At 42.2% G+C, this 22,108-nt stretch overlaps 1 protein-coding gene across 4 annotated transcripts in view; it reads left to right on the forward strand.

The window, feature by feature from the left end:
- The window catches only part of cfap61 (cilia and flagella associated protein 61), a 36,209-nt gene extending 17,125 nt beyond the window's left edge, over positions 1 to 19,084 (forward strand). For 3 of the 4 annotated variants that reach the window (XM_071467548.1, XM_071467549.1, XM_071467551.1), the window contains 9 exons: positions 4,124 to 4,216; positions 4,505 to 4,673; positions 5,042 to 5,219; positions 8,638 to 8,930; positions 10,301 to 10,628; positions 12,378 to 12,460; positions 15,329 to 15,540; positions 18,284 to 18,377; positions 18,606 to 19,084. In XM_071467548.1, coding sequence (XP_071323649.1) covers positions 4,124 to 4,216; positions 4,505 to 4,673; positions 5,042 to 5,219; positions 8,638 to 8,930; positions 10,301 to 10,628; positions 12,378 to 12,460; positions 15,329 to 15,540; positions 18,284 to 18,377; positions 18,606 to 18,755 — 1,600 coding nt within the window. In that variant the 3' untranslated portion in view covers positions 18,756 to 19,084. Of the gene's footprint in view, positions 1 to 4,123; positions 4,217 to 4,504; positions 4,674 to 5,041; positions 5,220 to 8,637; positions 8,931 to 10,300; positions 10,629 to 12,377; positions 12,461 to 14,757; positions 14,824 to 15,328; positions 15,541 to 18,283; positions 18,378 to 18,605 lie in introns of those variants that run through there. The other variant, XM_071467550.1, reaches the window with a different exon arrangement.
- The last annotated feature ends 3,024 nt before the right edge of the window (positions 19,085 to 22,108 follow it).

The raw sequence follows: 22,108 nt of genomic DNA on the forward strand, positions 1-22,108 counted from the left end.
CTATTGCAGTTTTGAGTCAGTCACATAGAGTCAGTATTTTAGAAAAGCATCTGTTCTTCCATTGAGTGATGTTTTGCGTACAAAGCTGGGTTTACTCCTCTCCCAATATTATTCCGATTAAACATGCTGACGGAAGTGTTTCCATTTCAATTTTGTGAAATATTACTTAAACCAGCACATGCAAGCGTATACATTTTTTTCTTTGGTGTGTTTCCGTTACTGGCTTTAAGTTTGCAATTCAATTTGCACATGAAGCAAGCAAGCGGCTATTGAGAGGTGGACTAACATATTGTTGGTTTTGGCCTTTTCATGTGATTGTTGACAATAAGGAATCACAGTAACCAAAACAGGGGCAGACACCAAACCAAAATCTGTCAGTAACTGTCGTATGTCTAACATGTAGCAGAGGGACCCTCACCTTAATCTCCAACAGCCAGTGAACACAAACGAGTCAGTTCACACTACATGTGGTTAAAAACACAAAAGAGTTTCCCGTAAAACGCACAATAGACGTCTGGCAGCTGTTATAATGAAAAGTATTCACATGATCATGTATATCCCTGATTCTGATGCATCTGTAGAGAAATGTTCCACAGTGTCCCCAGAAACCCTGAACCCAAGGAGAGTAGTCCCACACTCAGGCTTCTCTTTCATTTCTTTATCGGCTTTTATTCCAGGAATCCAATCTCTGGAAATGTCACTTGACTCCGGGTCGGACATCTTACATGTTTGCCTTCGTCCTCGCTTTGTGAGATTAACTGCTGCAGCAAATAATAAGGAGTACAGGGCTGCTGATTCAGAGCCCGGCGATAGCTGCCAGGCAACCAGGGTTGTTGTTTTGTTTGAGTGAGATCTCACAGCTCGCAGAGCTGCTGAAGCTGGCATGGCACCGGTGCCGGGGTGGGTGCACACAGCTGTCTGAGGCCTGGCATTCAGGAGGGCCAGCGCTGGCCCCCCTTTAATTAGCCACTCCACTGTTTCCCCCTGTCAGGGATCTGCTGCAGCGATCTGTGTTTGCTGTCACTAATGAGTTGACTAATGAGACAGTTAGTGTCCGCTGAACGAATGGTGAGGCGGCGACACATTGAGAGGGTGAATGATGGGTCAGTTTCGGCCTGCTGGGGCCCCCCTTATCAGCCCTGCCCAAACGTCCAACCCCTCCCCCATACCTCCTCCACCCCAACACAGCTTTCCATGTGCTCATTGAATCCAGCCCAGCAGCACCAGCACCCCCCCCCAACTCCATTACTGAATGGGACGGGGTCAGACAGATAAAGAGCTCTGCGGCGGCTCGGCCCTCCGCTAGCCGCGGTCAGGCTGCAGGGTCACCGTGGCCGTCTGTCACCGGCTGATAACAGAGCAAATCCAGAGCTGCTGATTCAGTCACATCCAGACACCAATAATTGGCCTTAATGCCTCAGTGCTGCACCATAAATCCACCTTCTGGCACAGATTAACAAGGAAAGTTTGACTGCAGTCATTGTCTGCTGTTTGTTGTGTTCATTATTATTATCATTATTATTATTATTATTATTATTATTTGCATGTTCACATCAAAATCAAGGATCAAACCCTCATGACACGAAGATGAAGAATCACAACTACAGATTCTTATTTACAACTCATGGCCACATGAAAATCTCAAAAAATTTTGTGTCCCACATCCGACCCTGTAACAAAAGGAGGCCAAATAATGCTTTCTCAGAGCACGTCTTAGTTTTATATTAACGAATGAACATTCAGGACTGAACTGAAAGTACGGGAAGCTCAATTTTTCTTTTTTGTTTGACGAGGAGAGATCACTTGTCGATTCACCTGTTTCCTGACTCTTTCCTCATTCTTCCTGTTGCTAACCAGCTATCCACTTTGATTCTCCACTGTTTTAGATGTAATCATTAATGTAATCTTTTAGCACACCTTCAGACTGAGATAGCAAACAAGTATATGATGTGTGTGTGTGTGTGTGTGTGTGTGCGTGCGCGTGCGCGCGTGCGTGCGTGCGTGCTTGTGTATATGTATATGTATGTGTGTGTGTGTGTGTGTGTATATATATTTATATATATATATATATATATATATATATTCAGATTGGGAATCACTGCTATGCTGTGATATTGATATATATCATACACTACATTTTCTCTATTTACTGTGAAACCATTTATAAGTGAAATAAGCAAATGGAAGTGTTCAGTTTTGATGAATCCAGTGAATATATACCAGACTAGTCAAATTTACAGAACTGGTTATAATAAAACCACAAATGTTCAGTCATCCAAATCTCTGCAAGTTGACAAATTTCTATATCATGGCACAAAAAAATCATACAGTCATATTGTTCAGTCATTACTAGTTTATGTCCTCCTACGTATCCAGTCTGTTCACCAGCATTTTGGTGTGTGGTGCTGTAGATCTGGTGCTGGTGGGCGTTAATTTAGCAGGAAGCTCAGATAAGAACAGTTCAGGAGGTGATCAGAGGCGTCGGTGTGATAATGCTGGACACTGCAAGGTACACACTCTGCTATTCACCAAATGCAGGAGCTGGAGCTGCTCTTATCAGCTGTGTAATGTCCTGAAGGCCACCACAATGGAGGTCATTTGCATCACAACAGATGGGTTTTTTTATTGTGGGCAGTAAAAACACACCAGAGGTAGGAAGGCATTTCAGGATTTTTCATACTCAACAAGGAGTCCACAAATGCTCCAGTGGGCTGGAGAATTTCCCCGAGAAGATTTAAAACAATCAGCATCTGAGGTTTTGTATTTACTTTATGTTTAAAATGGACAGATGACTTTATTTATCCTACAGGCAAATTGTAGATGCAGGGGTGGACTCAAACAATAATTCAGGCCAGGAATGTGACACCATCCCAGGCCACTGCACAAACCATCTGACCGCTGATGTTGTAGGCTAACCTGTAGTTAAATTACAAAATACAAGTTTATGACTGAGCCACAAATCTGAAACTAAATATGATTAATTATAAATATATTTTTTTAACCATTCTCACAAGTGCATGTACATGTGAACTATCTAGTCATAGCAGAAATCCCATGTAGGTCATAATGTCTCTTTCTCTTACTTGCTCCAAATGAGGGTAAACAAAACTAACGTGACTCTTCATTTTCACGTCACCTTTTTTTTTTTTTTTTTTGGAGCAATGCTTTATTTCAAGCTATTGAGCTTTTATTCTGAAAAGGTCTGGCAGAACGTTCCAAAGGTTCTGTTGCTTGACAGACCTCTGACATAGCAGACATACAGTGTGTGATATGAGAAAAATGACAGCAGTTCAGTAAATCAGTCAAACGTACAACATGTGACTGTGAGCCACAGCGCCACATGTCAACACTAACAAACCAAATTCCAGGTACATTTTTATCAATCAGTGTCTTAAATTAGCCTTTGATTGTGTTCTGGCCGCCATCTAATGGACTAGAAAAAAATTGGCCCGAGGCCAAACAGTGTGTGCAGCACCACAAAGACCTGAGAAGAGGTCTAATTATCCAGAATAGTGAAATCTCTTGTGTGGGTGTACCACAGGTGCTTTTCTCCCCAGAAACCTTGTTCTGTTATCTACTTTACACATGATGTGTAATACTCTGTAATACTCCACCTGGGCTACTACTCACTACTGCCAGAAACAAACATCCTGCACAGCTAACGCTGATTGAATGAAAAAAATCTGTCAAGGATCCTTGTAAATCTCAGGTTTTGATTCAGATAAAATACTTTGTTCTGACCATATGAAGAGACCACTTCTTGTATAAGAGCCAGCCCTTGATCCTGCTGAACTCCTCACTCCTCAGTGCTAATGATATTAGCACCTGCAGCAACAGCTAATGTTTGTAAGAAGTGCAAGAGCAAACCATCTTTGCAGACGCACCAGAGTTTATGTATGATACAAACTGCTCTGGCAAATAAAGCAAAGTTAAGAGTTGTATTTATTCTTCATTTTCCTCTTGACCTAGGTTGACATTGGTCAGGTTTTCTAAAAGTTGTTTGTTGTAGTCATTGCAGAAATTAAAGTTGTCCTTCCCTCCCTCTCACACTATATCCGGTAAATATTCACCGTGTTCCGTGAAAAGTGCTCATGTTTTTTCTGTGTTGTTTGTTCCCTCGTAGTCCTCACCTGAGGTTCAACAACCTGACCCTCATCTCAACACATGGTTTCCCCGGCGACTACAACCACAAGGACATCGGATTCCTGTCCACAAGGTGAGTGAGTGTAACAATGTAATAACAGACGTGAAAATGAAAAATCATTTGTAGGCATCTATCACCAGGTATGTTTACATGGAGTCTAATATTCTGATTATGAAGGTTTAAAAGCCCAAACAGAATAGTAATGCTCCATATAAACACTCATCCCCTCTGTCTTGATGTTTTCTGTGGGTATGTCCGTTTCTCCACTTCCCAAACATGTAATGTAACATCTAATTAGCAGTAAACACAAAGTCAGTAATCTAAGTTTCTCAGTCTTACTGTGCTTTCTGTTTCCTGCAGTCATGCATACAGCAGCAGAGATCTGGCCCATCTCCCTCTTCACTCCTGCATCAGTGTGGTGACTGGGAAGATGGTGGGCATCAGCAGGAAGTCCAAATACGTGCAGGTGTCTGGTGGAAAGAAGGTGCCCTACGACCACCTCGTCCTCTGTACAGGCCTGCAATACCGGGTGAGACAAGCTGGCATACCGCTCACACAGCACGTGTGATTTGTATACATTTATCAAAACACAAAATTTAATGTTACAGTCATGTGTGCGCTACAGTCCTGGCTAAAAATCATGATTGTGAAGTACCCTGCAGTACTCCAAATACGAAAATGTGTCCCACTCAGTAAACAAGGTAAATCGTCACAGCCCTAAAGTTAAATCGACTCCAGACACACTGGATATGAAAGCACATGGTGAACACCTCCCTCTGCATTACATTACATACATATAAACCAACATCAGTGAAAACAGCACCTGACAAGTCAGTGAGCCAATCAGAAGAGAGGCTCTGAGTCTGTAACTAGTGTATTTGTCATGTGATGCTGTAGGTGCCCCGTCCCTCTGGTGTGGATCTGAGCCAGCCGGTCACTAACAGCCAGCTGCAGCCTCAGTCCGCTCACCGCAGGTACACTGGGCCCGTCCCCTCCAACCTCTTCACCCTCAACGACCTCTATGACTGCATGGCTGCTCACCGCTGGCTCTGCGCCAACTTTCTGGAGCTGGAGGGTGAGTGAACACCTCCTACACACACACACGCACAGAATCTAAAATTAATCTGCAGTAGTATGTCATTACTCAGCCAGTCAGTGCTGAAGTGCCCTGGTATAATTAGCAGCTAATTAGCTGCAGAGAAATCTTTCATCTCTGTGAATCAGGTTGGCCTCTTCCATCCACTTTCCATTATCATATCACTTTCTGAGAGCCAGGCTTTTCAGAGCAGGAAAAAACACACAGTGTCATTAAGCAAAATTAATCTGCTCTCTGAAGGAATTGTGCAGTGATCTAGAATGAGGCTTTTATACATACTAATTAGTTGATCCCAGTCATAAAGGAACACCATTAATAAATGCAAATTGCAATGGCAGACTCCAGCAGATACCATGTTTATTTCCATATTTTAATAAGAACAACAAGGGGAAATAGAAAGTGGATGTAAATTTTAGCATTAGCCTAAAGCAGAGCCCAGTTATTTTTCTTATTGACAACGCAACCAAGAATGTGTTGGTCCGTCTCTCAGGACTTACTGATGGCTCTCAGCTCCAAGCTGTTAGTTTCTAATGAAAATGTAACTCTTTAAAAATGTCTCACAAATATGTTTTTTAAAGTCTAAGTAATTTACCCAAAGAGCTGGTCACTGTAGTTTTTATCAAACAAACAGGAGTAAACAAAGCCTTTGCAAAAAAACAGGAAATAAAAACTACCAGTGATGGCAAATGGACATAAAAATAGTTTGATTAAAAAAACTGTCTTCCTCAGGAGGCTGATAAAGCTTTAACATTTCATAACCTTAAAGCACTGTGTTTGACTTCCCCTCTGTGGAATTACAAAAGCACGTTTTCTTGGGTAGCTCTAGTTGTAGTAAAAGGAATAAAGAGAAGTGAGCAGTGGGATATAGATTTATTGATCACAGGGGAGAAGCTCTGTGTTCAGGTGGCCTTGATGGTTCAGCAGCAGAGCTCCTCTTGTTCAGCACCATGGACAGAGACGGTGAGCAGCAGCTACTCTGTTACTGACATAACATCAGACTGGCTCTCACTCTACAGTCATTTTAGTTCTTCAGGCTTTTTTGCTCGGTTCTCACAGACTCTGCTGAGACTTATCGGCATTTCTTTCAGCTCTCCTTTGATCATCACCATGTTTTTAATTTGCTTCTCTTGATGTTTATTGCTTATTTCTTCCCTTTTTTGTTTAAAAACACAACATAAAAATGCACCAGAGTTATTGTAAATGTCACTCTGTTTCCCTGTGTGGTATAATAGTATAGTATAATTTGATTTAAAAGATTATAGTGAAAAAAGGAAATGGGGAAATGTTGCAGCACCTTTGCCTCATTCTTAAAGCTCCTTTATTTAACTGTTCTCCTGTGTTTTATCTGAAGTGTTGATCTCCATCAGAAGATATATTTGTGGTTTTAAGAACCAAAAACCATCTCAGTGTAGTTTTACATCTGGAGCTGTAGTAACAACAGGTCAGTCAGCCAATCCAAAGAGAGGATCTGAGCCTCTCTTCTGATTGGCTGACTGTTTTCTGAGTGATCCAATGAAAATATAGCAGATTTCAGGTAAACACTCAGAGAAACCAAATCCTGCAAGGTTGGATGGTGGGTCCAGGTGGGCAGGGCTTGGGGCGTGGCTGAAGGCGGTGACTGCTTTGTTGTGACATCACAAAGTTCCAGGAGTCCTGACGGCTGGTTTTAAGGCCCAGTTTCTGAATACAGGCTGTGTGCGTTTTTCTGTGGACTGAGACTTTGATACTTTCACAGTATTAATATAGAACCTAGACCTGCTTTATAATCACAAACACATGGACATCTACCTTTAGACTGGATGGGACCTTAAAGGCACATAAAAACATTATATCAAATTCAATACCAACTAAAAAAGTACATAGTGCACCATGACTTCATGCACATATTAAATCTGAGTTTATGTTGTCTTTGTCTCACAGACCTCAGGAATGACAGGCCCGATGCTTCAGGCTTTCTGCTTTTAAATTGAATAAAACCAGTGAAAGATGAGGAGCACATACACTCAGTCTTTATATAGGAGCTTGTATGTTCTGTAAAATTATGATTTCTGTCCATGCATTAAACACATGGCTCATGATTCAGGAAGTGGAGGGCCTCTTTCAAAACATGTAGCTTTTCCTGTCCTCTTCCAAGGCTTCACTCCATTGTTGACTGGAAAATATTGGATTGAAAAAAAGGCAAATTACATGTATGATCCCTCTGTCGTGAAAATACAAAGCTCCTTTGCAAAATAGTGTCTAGTTTTATAGTTTATTTTTAGAAATCAATTCTTCATGGTCACTCCTCCGTTTCTCTAATTTTGTATTTTGTATTTTGTATTTTTTGAAAATCATCATTTTGTAAGAGAAACGTCTGTCGTCCCTACAATCATGAGTAACCACCAGAGAACTGAAACTGAGAAATGAGCCCAAATTGAGCACCAGTGTTATTACTGCAGTGTGTAGATGTCTTCTATAAGAGTCTAAAACATGGTCATGGTTTCTCAACATCTGTCATTCATAAGCAGAATCAGCAGCTGCTCCTGTTTGAACTAGCCCATACTTGTATAATAAAATATCATTAGAAAATGAGTGTTGATCTGTCAGTTGTAGATATTATATGGAACTTATTGAGGAAACGATTTTAGCCAGTTAGTGACATGGTGACCATCGTGGCACTGTCAGTCTGTTAGCCCAGACTGAAACATCTCAGTATCTATTGGATGGATGACCATGCAATTTTTTAATCTTACTGATTAGGGTTGTGTATTGTAATTGGTTCAATTCCAATTCACAAGGTCCTGATTTGATATCTATTCAGTTAGAGATATTTCAGTTATAAACCAGTTAAATTGTAAACTGGCACATTGTTAAAAATATTCATGTTTACATTACATATGGACCCCAAAGCAGTTGTGTTAATTCACTTTATATTTAACATGACCAGCAGTAGCCACACATTTCAAGAAATAATAGGTAGAAAAGTAGTGTTTGTTGCTAATGTTCCCCAGTGCACCGGCTTCAGTGTGTATGAACAGGTACACACAGCTGGTTCTTCTATTGGTCCAGCTCTTTGCTGTCTCATAGATCTGCCTTTGGACTTGCACCATCACGTGACCAGATCTCGTGTGAAGGCTGGTGAGACCAACGGGGTTACAGCTTCATACATCCAGGGGAGACTATAAATGACACATTAAAAGATCAATCACGGGATTTTATGAATCGATATCAGGTTATTCAAATGAAGATTTATTTGAATCTTTTTTTTTTTTTTTTAACCCTACCCTGATTAGTTCTCTCAGCTTAGTCTTTGCTGCTGTTCAGGTCCTTTGGGTGCTCATCCTTTTGGAAACGTTAGAGATATTTAAAAACACCATGACAACACTTTGCCACCTGTTTCTCTCTCGCCGTCCACCAGACAATGCCATTGTGTATGGAAACAACATTGATGTCTACACCACCGTGGAGACTTTGCTTGGCCTTGGCATCCACGGGTCTCGTATCCATCTAGTCCTCCCACCTCCTGAACTCGGCCACTCCTGCTTCAGTGACCCTGCTGTGGAGAAAGCCGTGGCAACGGCCATGGAGAAGGCTGAGGTCCAGGTCCATCGTAACTGCCTGCTGGCCCAGATGAACAACGGCGAGCACCCTGACCCTCTCACTTCAGTGTCGTTCACCACTGACGCAGAGCCTCTCCATCTGCAGTGTGGTGTAGGTCTTCTCACACTGTTTACCCAACCAGTTATGAGTTTCTACAAGAGAAAATATTCTCCAAACAATGGCGGGTGAGCCGCCAAGGGGTCCGGTTGAGCTGAAAAAGCTCGACAAGCTGAATTCACCAGCATGTGGCAGTTGGTTGGATGTTAATTTCCCTCCTGGAAGCAGGCTGTGTTTGTCAAGCACAAAATGATTTTGGTGTGTTTCCCATTTTCATTGTTTCAGACAGTGGAGGATTCTGCTGTCTGGTTGTGTTTGTCTGTTTTTTCATTTTCCTCTAGAATAGAATCACACTGTAGAGGAGACCCTGTTGTCCCTGTATTCTCTGTGTTTATAATGAGACAGTGCAGCCTCCAAATATTCAAAAATTAGACTTTGCAAATGTTGTTTGAAGAAGGAAATGAATTCATCACATTTGTTAGGCCTCAGTGATGCACACAGTGTGTTTTTGGTGAGAAAAAAACTTTATTCCAACTTCATTAGTCTGATCACAGAGTTTCTCTTTGCTCTCTCGTCAAGGTTTGCTGTTGATTCTCATCTTTCCTCTGGTTTTTCAAAACAAACACCAGCAAAACAGTTGAAAAACTCTCAACTCAATGGTCACTTACTTGTTTTGGAGTTTTCAACTGTATGAAGCGGTCCTCATGATTATGAGCACCTCTTGTACTTCTCGATTTTAAGTTCAATCCTGGAAGGTTTGAGCATGTGTGCTTTTGTGACAAGTGACCAAACTACATCTGCTGACTGAGATACGAGTGAAAGCTCCAGAAAAAGCAGGTAAGTGGACCTTGAGTTGTGTGATTTCTCAGCTGCTGCGTCCGAGGTCAAGAATGTGCTGTCAGCCTCAAACCAGCAGTTTCATTTCTAATGGACCAATCCATCAAAAGAGGGTCACAAACAACAAACAGGTACTTCAGAACGCTGAATCCATCCTGCCAGATTGTTCCCAATCTCCTCATCAACAGTTTCAGTGTCTGCCATCTGGTTCCCTCCTCACACTCCTTTCAAACAGATTCAAACACTGTTTTACACCCTCTGCCACCTCCCTCCTAAATTCTACAAGGAAAAGGTAGATGTTTGTTGTCTACTAACCTACTGTTTCTGTTCTTTTTTATTAACTTATTTTATGTATTAACTTATTAACTGATCAGTGCATTTACTGTATCCCATTGCTGCATACACGGTTGCCCCACTGGAATGTCAAACAACTCCGTTAACAAACAGATTCTATCATACGAGAATGAAAATGACTGTTGAGCGGAACAAGCTGTAACCTTGACATTTTTATCATTCACTCTTCACTGATCTTCACTGAATTTGATCATGAAGTCACCAGAAAATTAACCAGTTTCTTCCTCTTTCAGGTTTTCATCAACCTGTCAAATAAAGGTGTCGACTATGACGCCTTCAGGAGCGTCAACAACTGCTTCCTGGTCTTCGACAGCAGACTTGTCATAGACGCCACTTTCCAGACCAGCGACTCAGCTATTTGCGGTGCTGGACCGCTCACCAAATTCTCCCGCTGCTACCACACAGACGAGTGGTCACACGCCAACTTCAACTCCAAGGAAGTGGGCCAGGACCTGGCCGCTGTGATGCTGCGCCTCTTTGACCCAACACTGGAGCCCGCCGACGAGCCTCCATCTGAAATGGATCGTCTCGTACCGCTGTACAAACAGGCCAAGATTCAAGGTCTGATTTCTGAATAGAAACTTAAAGTGTTTGAGTGTCTCTAATCCAAACATCCAGTCTGGTTTCCTCGACTGGACTCCAGGTTTGATGTTTGATGTTTCCTCCTCTAACCATCTTGATACTTTCTGCTCTTTCACCTGTCAACCTGAAGCCAGCAGGTGGTGGGCAGGGGGGGGGGTTAAAATATGTCTGGAGAGGAACTTTAATGATGTCCTCAATGTTCCTCATCATAGAAACACACAGAGGATGCTCCTGGATAATGGAATTACATTACACTGTAGGTTTAAGTTACAGTAAGGTAATAATGATTAATAATTATCAGTAATAATGAATCATAAATTAATAATAATCAGTATTTCAGCAGTTTTTTTTTTTGTTATCAGTTTCCTACAGCTCCAAATATTTCAATACCTATGAGCCTCATCTGCCATTGCTGCAGAGAAGAAATTAATTGTTTGTTTTTTATATATTAAAGGACGAGTTCTGTTCATTTTTCAAACGATTTCAAATGATTCAACCAGATCGATCCCGGTTCATGTCCATCCAGGACTTGAAGTGGTCCAACTGTGAGTCACATAACATTGTATGAATGGAGCTTGTCCCACTTCTTCTCTATTAGCTGTCCCGCTCTTTTATTCAATTCAATATTAAGAAGGTTTATCATAAATACAAAATTCCTTCACATTCAGCCGCAGATGTCATATTTCGACATGTTTTCAGGGTTTGTCAGCTTACCTCACTACCCTCCTCTGTCCTTCCTCCTGTCGGTCTGTGTTTTTGTCGGCTTTTATCTGAGAGAATGCGTGATGCCAGTATTTTTTCATTATGCTTTTGTGAAACATTTTCCAATCTTTCACCCACCCATCCACTGCCGATGTTATTGTGGCGGACACTCAAACCACAGCACGGTGTAACAATGCTGCATTGTGCTGCCGTGTATTCAGGGTAACCAAGGCCACTCCACACGTTATATAAACACAACAGCCACTCTGCTTCGCCCTTCTCTCACAGATGAAACACACATGAACTTTTCAGAGGGATTTTAGTGTTCAGGGAGAGCAGAGATCCCGTATCACTGCATGAGTTCATTGCCTCAGCTCTGTTTTCCTCTGTGGGTGGATGCTCACAGTGAAATGTATGTTATAATTTGCCTGCTGTTGTCCCAGTTTGGTGCAAGTGAGTGTTTCAGCACTGAAACTCATCTAACTTTAATATTTCCTTCTGCTAAAAGCACCTTCTCCTATCGTTGACCCCATAACTGCTCTTTTCACTGCCATATTTTCTGAATTACAGATTTTCTTTCATTATTGTTGAGTAGGGCTGCAACTAACAGTTTTCTGGTTATTAATTTTGTCTTAACAGAATAATGAAAAATGCATGTTGCAGCTTCCCAGAGTGAAACATGATGTCTTCAGATTCTTGTTTTGTCTGACAATCTAAAGAGATTTCATTTATTTACAAGTATAGAAAACTGAGAAAGCAGGAAACCCTCACATTTCAGAAGCTGGAACCACAGAGTTCTGGACATTTTTGTTTCATAAATAATCCATTGATAATTATTGGTGATAAATTCTGTGTTTATCAACTGATCAGTTAATGAAACAACCAAAAAACTGCTTCACTATTTTTGAGTTATCTTTTATAAATATTTAAGCAGCTCTAACATCGTATTCCCTCACTGATCCTGTTACATGAATTATATAAACCATATCACGCCTGAACCTTTCATGTGTTTCCTTCTCTCCTCAGGTGGGAAGCTGCCTGGGGGATATAACTACCTGCATGTTACTAAACCGTCTGCTACCAAACTGACAGGTCCTCCTGTTAAACATGTAAGTTTTTCTGTCCATCATAGAGTCAGTGCTTGTTTTTCTCTGGTTTACTCATCTGCTCAAAACAGCACTGATTGTTTATTTCTCTTGTTTTGTTTCCATTATCATTATTTTTCTCTCTGTAAGGTATATTCACAATGTGACACGAGTCTGAACAGGTCTTTTCTCCTGAACGGATCCAAATGTAGAAAACAAAAAACAGCAGGACTGTAAACCTGATGAGCTCACAGAGACTTACACAAGGGAAACAAAAGAGCCTTTACCAAATGGCCACCTCACAGTTGTGTACCTCCGCCAACCAGTCCAGCCACAGCCAATTAACTTAAAAATTCTTTAAGTCAATTTTTGGTGTGTTTTTATGTCTTTATTAGATAGAACAGTGAGGAGATACAGGAAGAGCAGGGATATTGGGGAACAGAGGAGTGACATGCAGCAAAGAGTCGACCGGCTGAGAGTGAAACTGGGAACTCGCTGCTCAGGATATTTTGCAAAACCATGTTTTGTAAGGTCACAGTGACCTTTGACATTTGACCACCAAAATCTAATCAGTTCCTCCTTCAGTCCAAGACTGTGTCCGAAATCCCTCATTAGTACAACCAGTGGTACCTAACCAAGCAATATATACCATCATGCATTGCACTCATGTTGAAAGAAAGAAAAATGGCACAGAGAAAATAACCTGAGTGGTCTCCCTGAGTGTTTTTCATTTTGCTGATGAGCTCACTCTATAGTCCTCTACACACTCCTCCCTACAGAGTGAGTAGGGAGGAGTGAATGAGTGAGTGACTGTGGACACGACCCAAGTGAACGCATTTACAAGAGGAGGACATACAGACAGACGGACAACATGAAAACTTGATGCCTCTGGCTGCCACTGCTGCCGGCACAGAGGCATAAAAAGAGCCAAGACTTTAATTGGATTTTTATATATCTGCTCTCCATCTGCACAGCATCAAGAAATCATAACAAATATCACTTTGGACAAGAAAGTTACTTGAATTCCAGTGTCATTGTTAGACACAGACTCAGGACCACATACATGAAACTGCTTATTAACTGAACATCATTGCTGCTGACACTGTGAAAATAATGTGAAATATCAGATTTGAGCCACTTTTACCTGCATTTTACCTGCATTGTGAACTCAGCCAGACACTCCCACCAGGACTGGGAGGAAACAGAAATCCTCAGTGCTCCTGTAAATAGGAAAGAAAATTCCAGTCCTCAAGCTGATGTTTTCTTGTCCAAACATGTAGGTGTTTGTTTTTTTTGGCTGGACCACAACAGCAGGGAATGACTGACTGACTGACTGAATTTTTCCACCACTTGTCAGGCGAGTGCCTCGTCACTGAGTTGAGTTTCATTGAGTTGACCTCCCCCTAACAGGAGGGTCTACAGTCTGCAGTGTTGCCAACTTAGCACATTGTTGGTACATTTAGAGTTTTTTTTGCAAACAAACTGGGTCTGAACTTGGTCCACGACTGGACCATGTATGGACGCCGACCGGGGTGTGAGGGCTACACCTCGTTACAGTCTACTGAGCCGTGCTGGTTTCGAGGCTGCTCAGGAACTGCAGGGAAGTGGAGGAGCTTCAGTACACTGAGCCTCCATTACAGTAAATAAACTACTGTGATTACATGTATCATTATTACTGAAGGAGGCAGAGGAAGAACTGAACATAAGACACCCCGTAGCAGGAGAGAGGGAGGGAGAGAGAGAAGTCATCAGTTACGAGGCTTCGCACTAAAAGCTGTGACCAGTTCTACGCATCAAACAGAGGGAGTCAGACATAAAGACCTGCCTCTAATAAAACTCTGTTACCATCTGGATCTGAGGTAAATAAAGTCTAAACCGTTGTGGATCCCGGAGGCTGTGCTCAGTGTGAGAGACAAAGTTAGAAAGATAGTCAATATTGGGGAGCCCCAGTGGCTCACCTGGTGGAGCACCTGCCTTTTGGGCTTAGTTGTTGCCATGGCGGCCCGGGTTCGGGTCCAGCCTGTGGCCTTTTGCTGCTTGTCATCCACTCTCCCCCCCAGTTTTCCTGTCTCTCTCACTCTGACTGTAATAAAGACAAAAGCCTGAAAAGATAGAAGAAAGGTTGTCTTTCTTTTCTAATGTTCTCTCTGAGGGATCATTTTCTAAGTAAATGTAGACCCAGCTGAAATCACAGCTCCATCTTTGTCTTTAATTTATCTGTTTGGTGATTTTGTCAGATGGTGTCACGGTTATAAAATCAGGATTTGAACATGAGCGTTCCAGCCATGTACTAGGTTTTGACTTAGTCTTGTCGTCATCAGACTCAGACTCAGTCCCGTTACTGCCACTGCTGGTGATGTGCAGGCACTGATCACTCATTAAGCGGGGTAAGTTTCATTCTCATGAAACTTTTACATAGGTCACCAGAGCAACACACAGGAAGTGACACATTCATACACTGCTTTGAAAATCTGCCCCAACATCCTAGTCTGGTTTCCAGACCCACAGCTCTGATTTGATCAGCCATCCAAAGAGGCCTGGCTTTGTTCTCACTGACAGCTGAGACTGACGCAGCGGTTCAGGCCGTTGTAAGTCGACTCACTGAAATAAAAGCTCTTACAATGGCCATATTTCTTGAATCAACATGGCAAACATTAAGTTAACTGCTGGTAACTGCTACTGCTATCTGCTCATGTTTCCACTGAAAAGGATTTTGGCAGGATGGATGTGTTGCTCACGAGGGCAGAATAAGCCCCTCTTCCCAAACACAAATCAGCTAATATGAACAGAAGGCTGAATGATGGGACTTTAGTCTGATTAAGCTGCAGTGTCTCTCAGCAACTCTCCTAAATCACCAGATTCTCACGAACTCGTGTTTTCATCTGTGAAAAGCTACAGGACAGAGGGATTGTGACCGGACGAGTGGAGACGGGGAACTACTTCTGTTTGCATCTCGACTGCTACGAGCTGGTGGAGACGCTCACCTGCCTCTCTTTGCAGCCCCTCCCCGTCTCCAATTACCTGACTCTGTATGGGAAACACCAGCAGCTGCTGGGCCAGCTGTTGACCCGCTACCACCAGGCCCTGATCCACGACCTGTACAGGTACAGGTGGCTACTGTCTGTTTACAAATCACACACACACAAATTTTGAGGGAAGAAAATCTTCACCTTGTCAAAGTGAACGATGGCAAAAGAACAAGGTAAAGAGTTTTTGGAGAGCCCAGGGAGCAGGGTTCGATGTAAACAGTAGTGAGGATATTATCTGTGTCCCAATTCAGAGGCTGCATCCTTCAGAGGATGTGATCCACGAAGGTGTGGCCCTTCATAGCTGTCGTAGACTGCGAAGGCTGAACTGAAATGAGACGGTCTAGCCTACGGAGGGTTTTAGCTTTGTGTCACCATTTGTGCCCGCCCTTTCATCACAAAGCACGTCTCCTGTCGCCTAGAAACCTAAACTTTTTTCTCAATAACCTGAGGTTTTAAGGCCCTTGGTTTGGACAGTTGTACCTCAGTTGAACTGAGCTGAAGCCCATTACTTACATTAAAAAGTGTGATCCCAGGCTGACTAGAATCCTGATCAGAGTCAATTTGCTATTTGACAGAACAAAAAACACAAAAGACAATCAGACAGATTTGAAACAAAACAGCAGTGCGTCAGTGTTGTCTGAACCATTTTATTTGGATGTCAAACTCCTCAGAGCACCTGAACCAGAGATGTTGGCTATAAACCCACATTGCACCGTAACAATGTAAAACGGTGGGAAGTAAAGTCGGTCAAAGTTGAACCTGGGTGCTGGGCTGTAAACTGATGGATGTCCACCTTTTGTTTTCTCTTCTGAAGAAGTTTTTCTAACATGGAGGTTTGTTTGCAAACTGTTATCATTAGGAATCACAGACCAATAAAAAAACACCTGAATTTGTCTTCTAATTATTTTGGCTGCACTTTCATTTCTTCTGTATCAGTGGTTTATTCTAGGAAACAATAAATCTCTAACTGAAGTAAAACCAGGTCATAAATATGAATCGGATTTCCTCAACAGAGAAAACTTATGCATTATGAATCACAAAGTTAGAAAAGAGATTTTTCTTTATTATTATCTTTTGCTGATGTCTTGTGTTATCTTCAGTAACTCAGGAGGTAAACAAACACGAAACACTTCCTGTACAATAGACCTGCTGAAATAAGCAGTTTGGGAAGCACATGATGTCTGTTTTTAGTTTGTTGTCGACAAAGATGCTTCATCAAATTGGTATTTTCTGCACTGTTATTGTGTTTCATGTGTGGTATAATTAGATAAGGCAGTTTATGTCACTGATTGTACAAGAATACATGTTGCTGTTTTTCAGCGGTGTCTGATTTGGTGAATGTTCTGGCCAGTGGTGAATTTTTTTAAATTAGCTGTTTTCATAACCAAGTTCTGAGTGAAAAACGAGCCACTTTCACAGTTTCTTAATCCCAGAGAGAAAGTGTGTTCAGAAAGGCGCAGGTAGTAAAAAAACCTCTCGTCACGCGTCCGCTGACTGATGACCCTCCACGTCCAGATGACCCAGAAGAAGAGTGAACAGCAGAGAGAGATTTAGGCCTGCACTGTCTTTTGTCCTCCTGCCGTCTGTGTGTTTGCTGGTGTGACTTTGCAGTGTGTTGGAGTGTGTGTGTGTTTGTCAAACAGCGGGTGACCTGCTTCTGAGGTTTCAACACAAATGAGCCCCAGACATGGACGTCTATTGTCCCCCCGCCTCCTAATCTGTTTATGCAGCTCCCCAATCTGTCTTTGTGGCCGGTGGAGGACGAGACAAAGCCGGAGCCTCCCCGCTGCAGAGGCCAATTCCTCGCTACGCCACTCACTCAGCTGACTCGTAAAGTCATTGTGGAGGCTGACGGAGCATCATGAGCCGTTAAAATAATTGATTGACCGTGTGGCGGCTGGGGGTTATTCAACCAGCACAGTTAGTGTGGCCTCTGGGCGTGTGTGTGTGGGTGAGTGTGTGTTTGGTTGCTTCAAGGGTTCACTGATTCTGAGCTGTTATTTAAAGGGTCAGTTCATCCAGATTATTAGGATTTCCTCTTGGGGCGTCTGACCATGCAGGTAGCCATCAGATCTGTTACTGTGACCCAGACTGTGACGTAAAAACTCTGCATTCAAGATGTTACTGAAGTAAACCTATGAAAAGTAAAAGAAAAATGGGACGTGACAGATGATGGATGGATGATCCTGGATGTAATGTTCATAGATTGGCATATCAGTGCTTCAGCAGCATTTTACTGTTGTAACCACTAGAGGTGGAGCTTCTTTTAACTACTTTCTATACAGTTGAGATACAGTGGGGCCCCTCCTAATCTCTGAGGGGTCGTGAGATGATTAATGTCAGAGGAAAGAAGAAAAAACTAAGTCCAGCTGCACAGATTTGTATTCATGTAGTTGGCTTTTATTGTGAAATACTGGATAATTTTGGCCTCAAAAAACTTGTTGAGCTGAAACAATTTTTATTTATTTTCATGTGAAATCATAATCTGTAAAGCAGTGGCCCTCCAATGGAAACATTTGCTTTTCTTTTTACTGTGTGTATCAAAACTTTTCACATAATTGTTCACAAATCTGCTGTAGGTAATGTAACGTAAACACAGGTCTCCTGTAAATCCCTGATTGTAATCAATGATTTAAATCATAAGGGCCGGTCCTAACTGTGAATGAGTAGGACATACAGCTGTAAAATAAATGTGGCACAGCAGAAATATGACCTATCTCACAAACTGCAGTTACCTTCAACCACAGCTGATCAGTGTGTTCAGATCATCGGCATGTGTGTTGATGTGTTTAACAGATTGTGTGTTGTTCTCCTGCAGCTTCTTCAGACAGAGCTCCTGTTTGGCCATTTATCATGACCGGTTCTCTGACTTTGAGCAGGAGCTTCAGCAGATCACATCGACCACATTCAAGGTCTGTGTTTTCATTTTAACCCAAAAATCAACTGCTCTTTCTTTTTCTTTCTTACTTTCTTTCTTTCTCTGTGTTCAAATCCAATTTGGCAGCACTTTCTTGATTTATGAGCAGGTAGAAACAGAATTTCAACAGAGCATACAAGAATAACAACTTAGAACTCGTAAAAACACACATTAATACCAAACGGTGCAGAGACGTCTGTTGTGTTTGATTCTGTCTCTGCAGGACGATGAGTGGAGGCAGCAGGCGATGAAGGACGGACAGGACAGGATTGAAGACGCTGAGAGTCGAGCTGCGGTGAGGAGCAGCGCTGTGAAGTATCTGAGCTACAACAGAAACCTGCTGCCCATGTTCGCCTGCCCAGGACAGCTGTGACCTGACAACAGACACCAGCGAGTTAACAGAGTGTTTTAAACCAGGTTGGATGTTTAAACTGCAAAGTAAACTGTTGGACTGACACAAGTTATGTTTACATCCATCAAAACAAACTGTGAATCCTTCAGGTCTGACAGACTCGGTGTAGAGCTGATTTCTGGTCATTTGACTTCTTCTTCTTTGCCTTTGTTGGCACACTGCCATCAGCTGGATTGTGCATCTCTTCACCTGCATGTTGTATGTTAACAGTATCAACGAAACAGGGAGCCTCTCTTATGATTGGCTGACTGTTTTCTGAGTGATCCAATAAAAATATCGCAGATTTTCAGTTAAACCATGAATGTCTGCACCAATCTTCACTGTAACCTGTTTGGTAATTGATATATTTCAGCCTCTCCTCTGATTGGCTGACTGTTTTCTGAGTGATCCAATAAAACTATAGCAGATTTCAGGTAAACAGTCAGAGAAACCAAATCCTGCAAGGTTGGATGGTGGGTCCAATTGGGCGGGGCTTGGGGCGTGGCTAAGGGTGGTGACTGCTTTGTTGTGACATCACAAAGTTCCAGAAGTCCTGACGGCTGGTTTTAAGGCTCAGTGTCTGAATACAGGCTGTGTGCATTTCTCTGTGGACTGAGGCTTTGATACTTTCACAGTATTAATATAGAACCTAGACCTGCTTTATAATCACAAACACATGGACATCTGCCTTTAGACTGGATGGACTTAATTTAACTGAAAAAGTCCCTTTTTAATTAGAAAAGTCAATTTATTTGATCATATTGGCATCAAATTTTAGGGACTTTTGAGTAACTCAGAAGACATTACTTTGATGTTAACATGAGTTTAGATAGAAAACTTAAAAGTGTCTAAATATTTATGACACAATTATATCAAATTAAGAAGCTTCCATCTAGTAAAATTCTGTGATTTAATAAATTCTTGAGATTTGTCCTTTAATTCGCTTTAATTTCCAGGACTTCAGCCCCTCCCATTTGCAGGTCACGCTGTCTCAGTTTGTACAGATGTTTATACAACATCTTACTCATTTAAACATCAAATTCATTTAATCTCTAATCATTGAAAAGCTGTTAATTTGATGCTAATCAGAGTGTGGAAATTTACATTAATATTTTAATACAAGTGAACAAATGAGGATTTCTGATGCAGTTTGACATTCATGTTTTTATTTCCACCAACAACGGTATCTCCTCCACAATGTGCCAACTGTAACTGAGGATGACCTCTCCCCTCAGTGACTCTGCAGCGGCGTGACCAATCACACGGCCCGTAGAGCTGCAGGAGATGAAAGTGGATGTGTGGCTTTTTAGAGGAGGAGGAGGAGGGTGTCACTCTACAGCTGTATGCTAATGAGGCTGAACTGAAGTCTGTCAGGAAAATAACCGCACACACACAACCAACATATGTCCTGCAAACAACCCACAGGCTGAGAAAACACACACACACACACACACACACACACACACACACACACACACTCACTGCTGGTGTGGAGATAGAAAGTCAGAGATTTCTGGCTTCGTGATGAGTCGTGTTTATAGATCTGTCCCAAAAATCTTCATCTACAAGAACTTTTTAAATATTCTGTAATATCTCTGTGATTCTTACCAAGTGTCCATTTCTGTAACAGTAACACTCTATATAGTCATCTACTGATACTTTAATTTCCTATAACCTCGCTACTATGTTTTTATACTGTTATTGCTGCTTTGTACATCGTCCTCGGTACTGAAGAGATTGTTTTTATGATTTTATTCATATTATATTTTTCGCACAAGGACTTTATTCCCCCAGGGACATTGTGGTGTTTACGTTTGGACCTGCATTATATTTCATATTCTAAAGCTTCAGTTTTCAGATGTCGGTTTATAGAGCTGTCATGATATTTACTTTAATCCCCTGAGCTACTGCAGTATTTATATTCTGCACACAGGGACTCATATTCCTAAATGGACATTTTCAGTGCTTAGTTTTGAGTGAATAGTCACAGTGCGTATTACATGTTGTAGCTGCAATAATGTGTGATATTCTCCAGCCAAATTTCTTGGCATTCAAACAGTTATCATTAGCATATAATATATATTGTATTCAAACCAGTTATGAAATGTGAAACAAAACTCGTACACTGCAGAGACACATCTTATGTAAAGTATTTTTGTCTGTTTTGAGTCCTAAAAGTTGTGTTTTCTTGATATTTGAAAGAATCACATTGTTTCAGGGATTTTCTACAAACCAGCGTCTGTATCTGGAAGAACAGAGCAGAATGAGGAAGGCTGTTGCAGAATAAATCGTAAAAAAAATGTGAGAAATTTTGAATTTGAAAAGTTGATTTATGCAGGAGAAATGTAGAGATTCTCTCATCAAACAGTTTCATGTGTTTAGAGAAAAGACTTTCAGGACTCAGTCATGGACAAAAAGAGAGAAGAGTGTTTAGTTCAGGTTTTTGTCATCCCTCACGGTGGACTGAGGAGGTCAGATCCGACGTGTAGGAATTGGGTTTGATGAAGATGATTTTTCTTCATCCCGTGGCTTTAACCTCGGTTTTGCCCCATTTGGACAAAAAGAGCGCGCTGATTACGCACAGCACGCGCCGATGGTATCCAGGGGCCAGATTGCCTCCGGCCCCCCCCACCCCCCAACCACCACCACCACCACCACCACTACTACTACTGCTACTGCTACTGCTTCTCTTTCAACTGTGCAATTTCCTTTTCAATCACGGCGGGTCTACAGCTTGCACAAGCGCTGCCATTGTGATGCAAAGCAGGAAACCCTCCTCTCGCTATTAATTATGTATGCGTGAAGTGACGGGTTCATGTGTCCGGAGTGACCCTGCAGGCTGCAGGCCGCAGGCCGCAGGCCGCACTGGCTCCATCGTTTGCTTGTTTTCCGTTTGGTTGTTTGTCTCATCGTGACCGAGTTTCACCCGGTCGACCAGCGCGTAAAACCTCTGCGCCTTTAGTTTTCCTGGAAAATCTGTGGATGTTTTAAATTCTGCAAAACCTCGAAACAGTTCAATAAAGAGAAGTCCAGCGTTTCTAATTCAAAATCACAAACTCAGCTGCTTCAGCTTCAGTTTGCAATGTTGCATTTTCCACTTTTCCTTATTTCTCCCGTCAGCTCGTCCTGACGCCGTCACGTTGGACGGATGTCTCCTTCAGAGCCCCCCCCCCCCCACATAAAGCCGAGGCACGTGTAGATTTCTATACAAACTCATCAGACCGTAAAAGCAGGAGGCTCCCGGCGTGTGCCCGTGCCGGGGGGGGGGGGGGGGGGGGGGATATGAGGAGGAGAGAGAGAGTGTGTGTGTGTGTGTGTGTGTGGGGGGGGGGGTT

This window comes from Trachinotus anak, unplaced genomic scaffold, assembly GCF_046630095.1.
Source record: "Trachinotus anak isolate AG129_WGS33_773 ecotype Australia unplaced genomic scaffold, CSIRO_AGI_Tana_v1 ptg000031l, whole genome shotgun sequence".
NCBI classification, from domain to species: domain Eukaryota; kingdom Metazoa; phylum Chordata; class Actinopteri; order Carangiformes; family Carangidae; genus Trachinotus; species Trachinotus anak.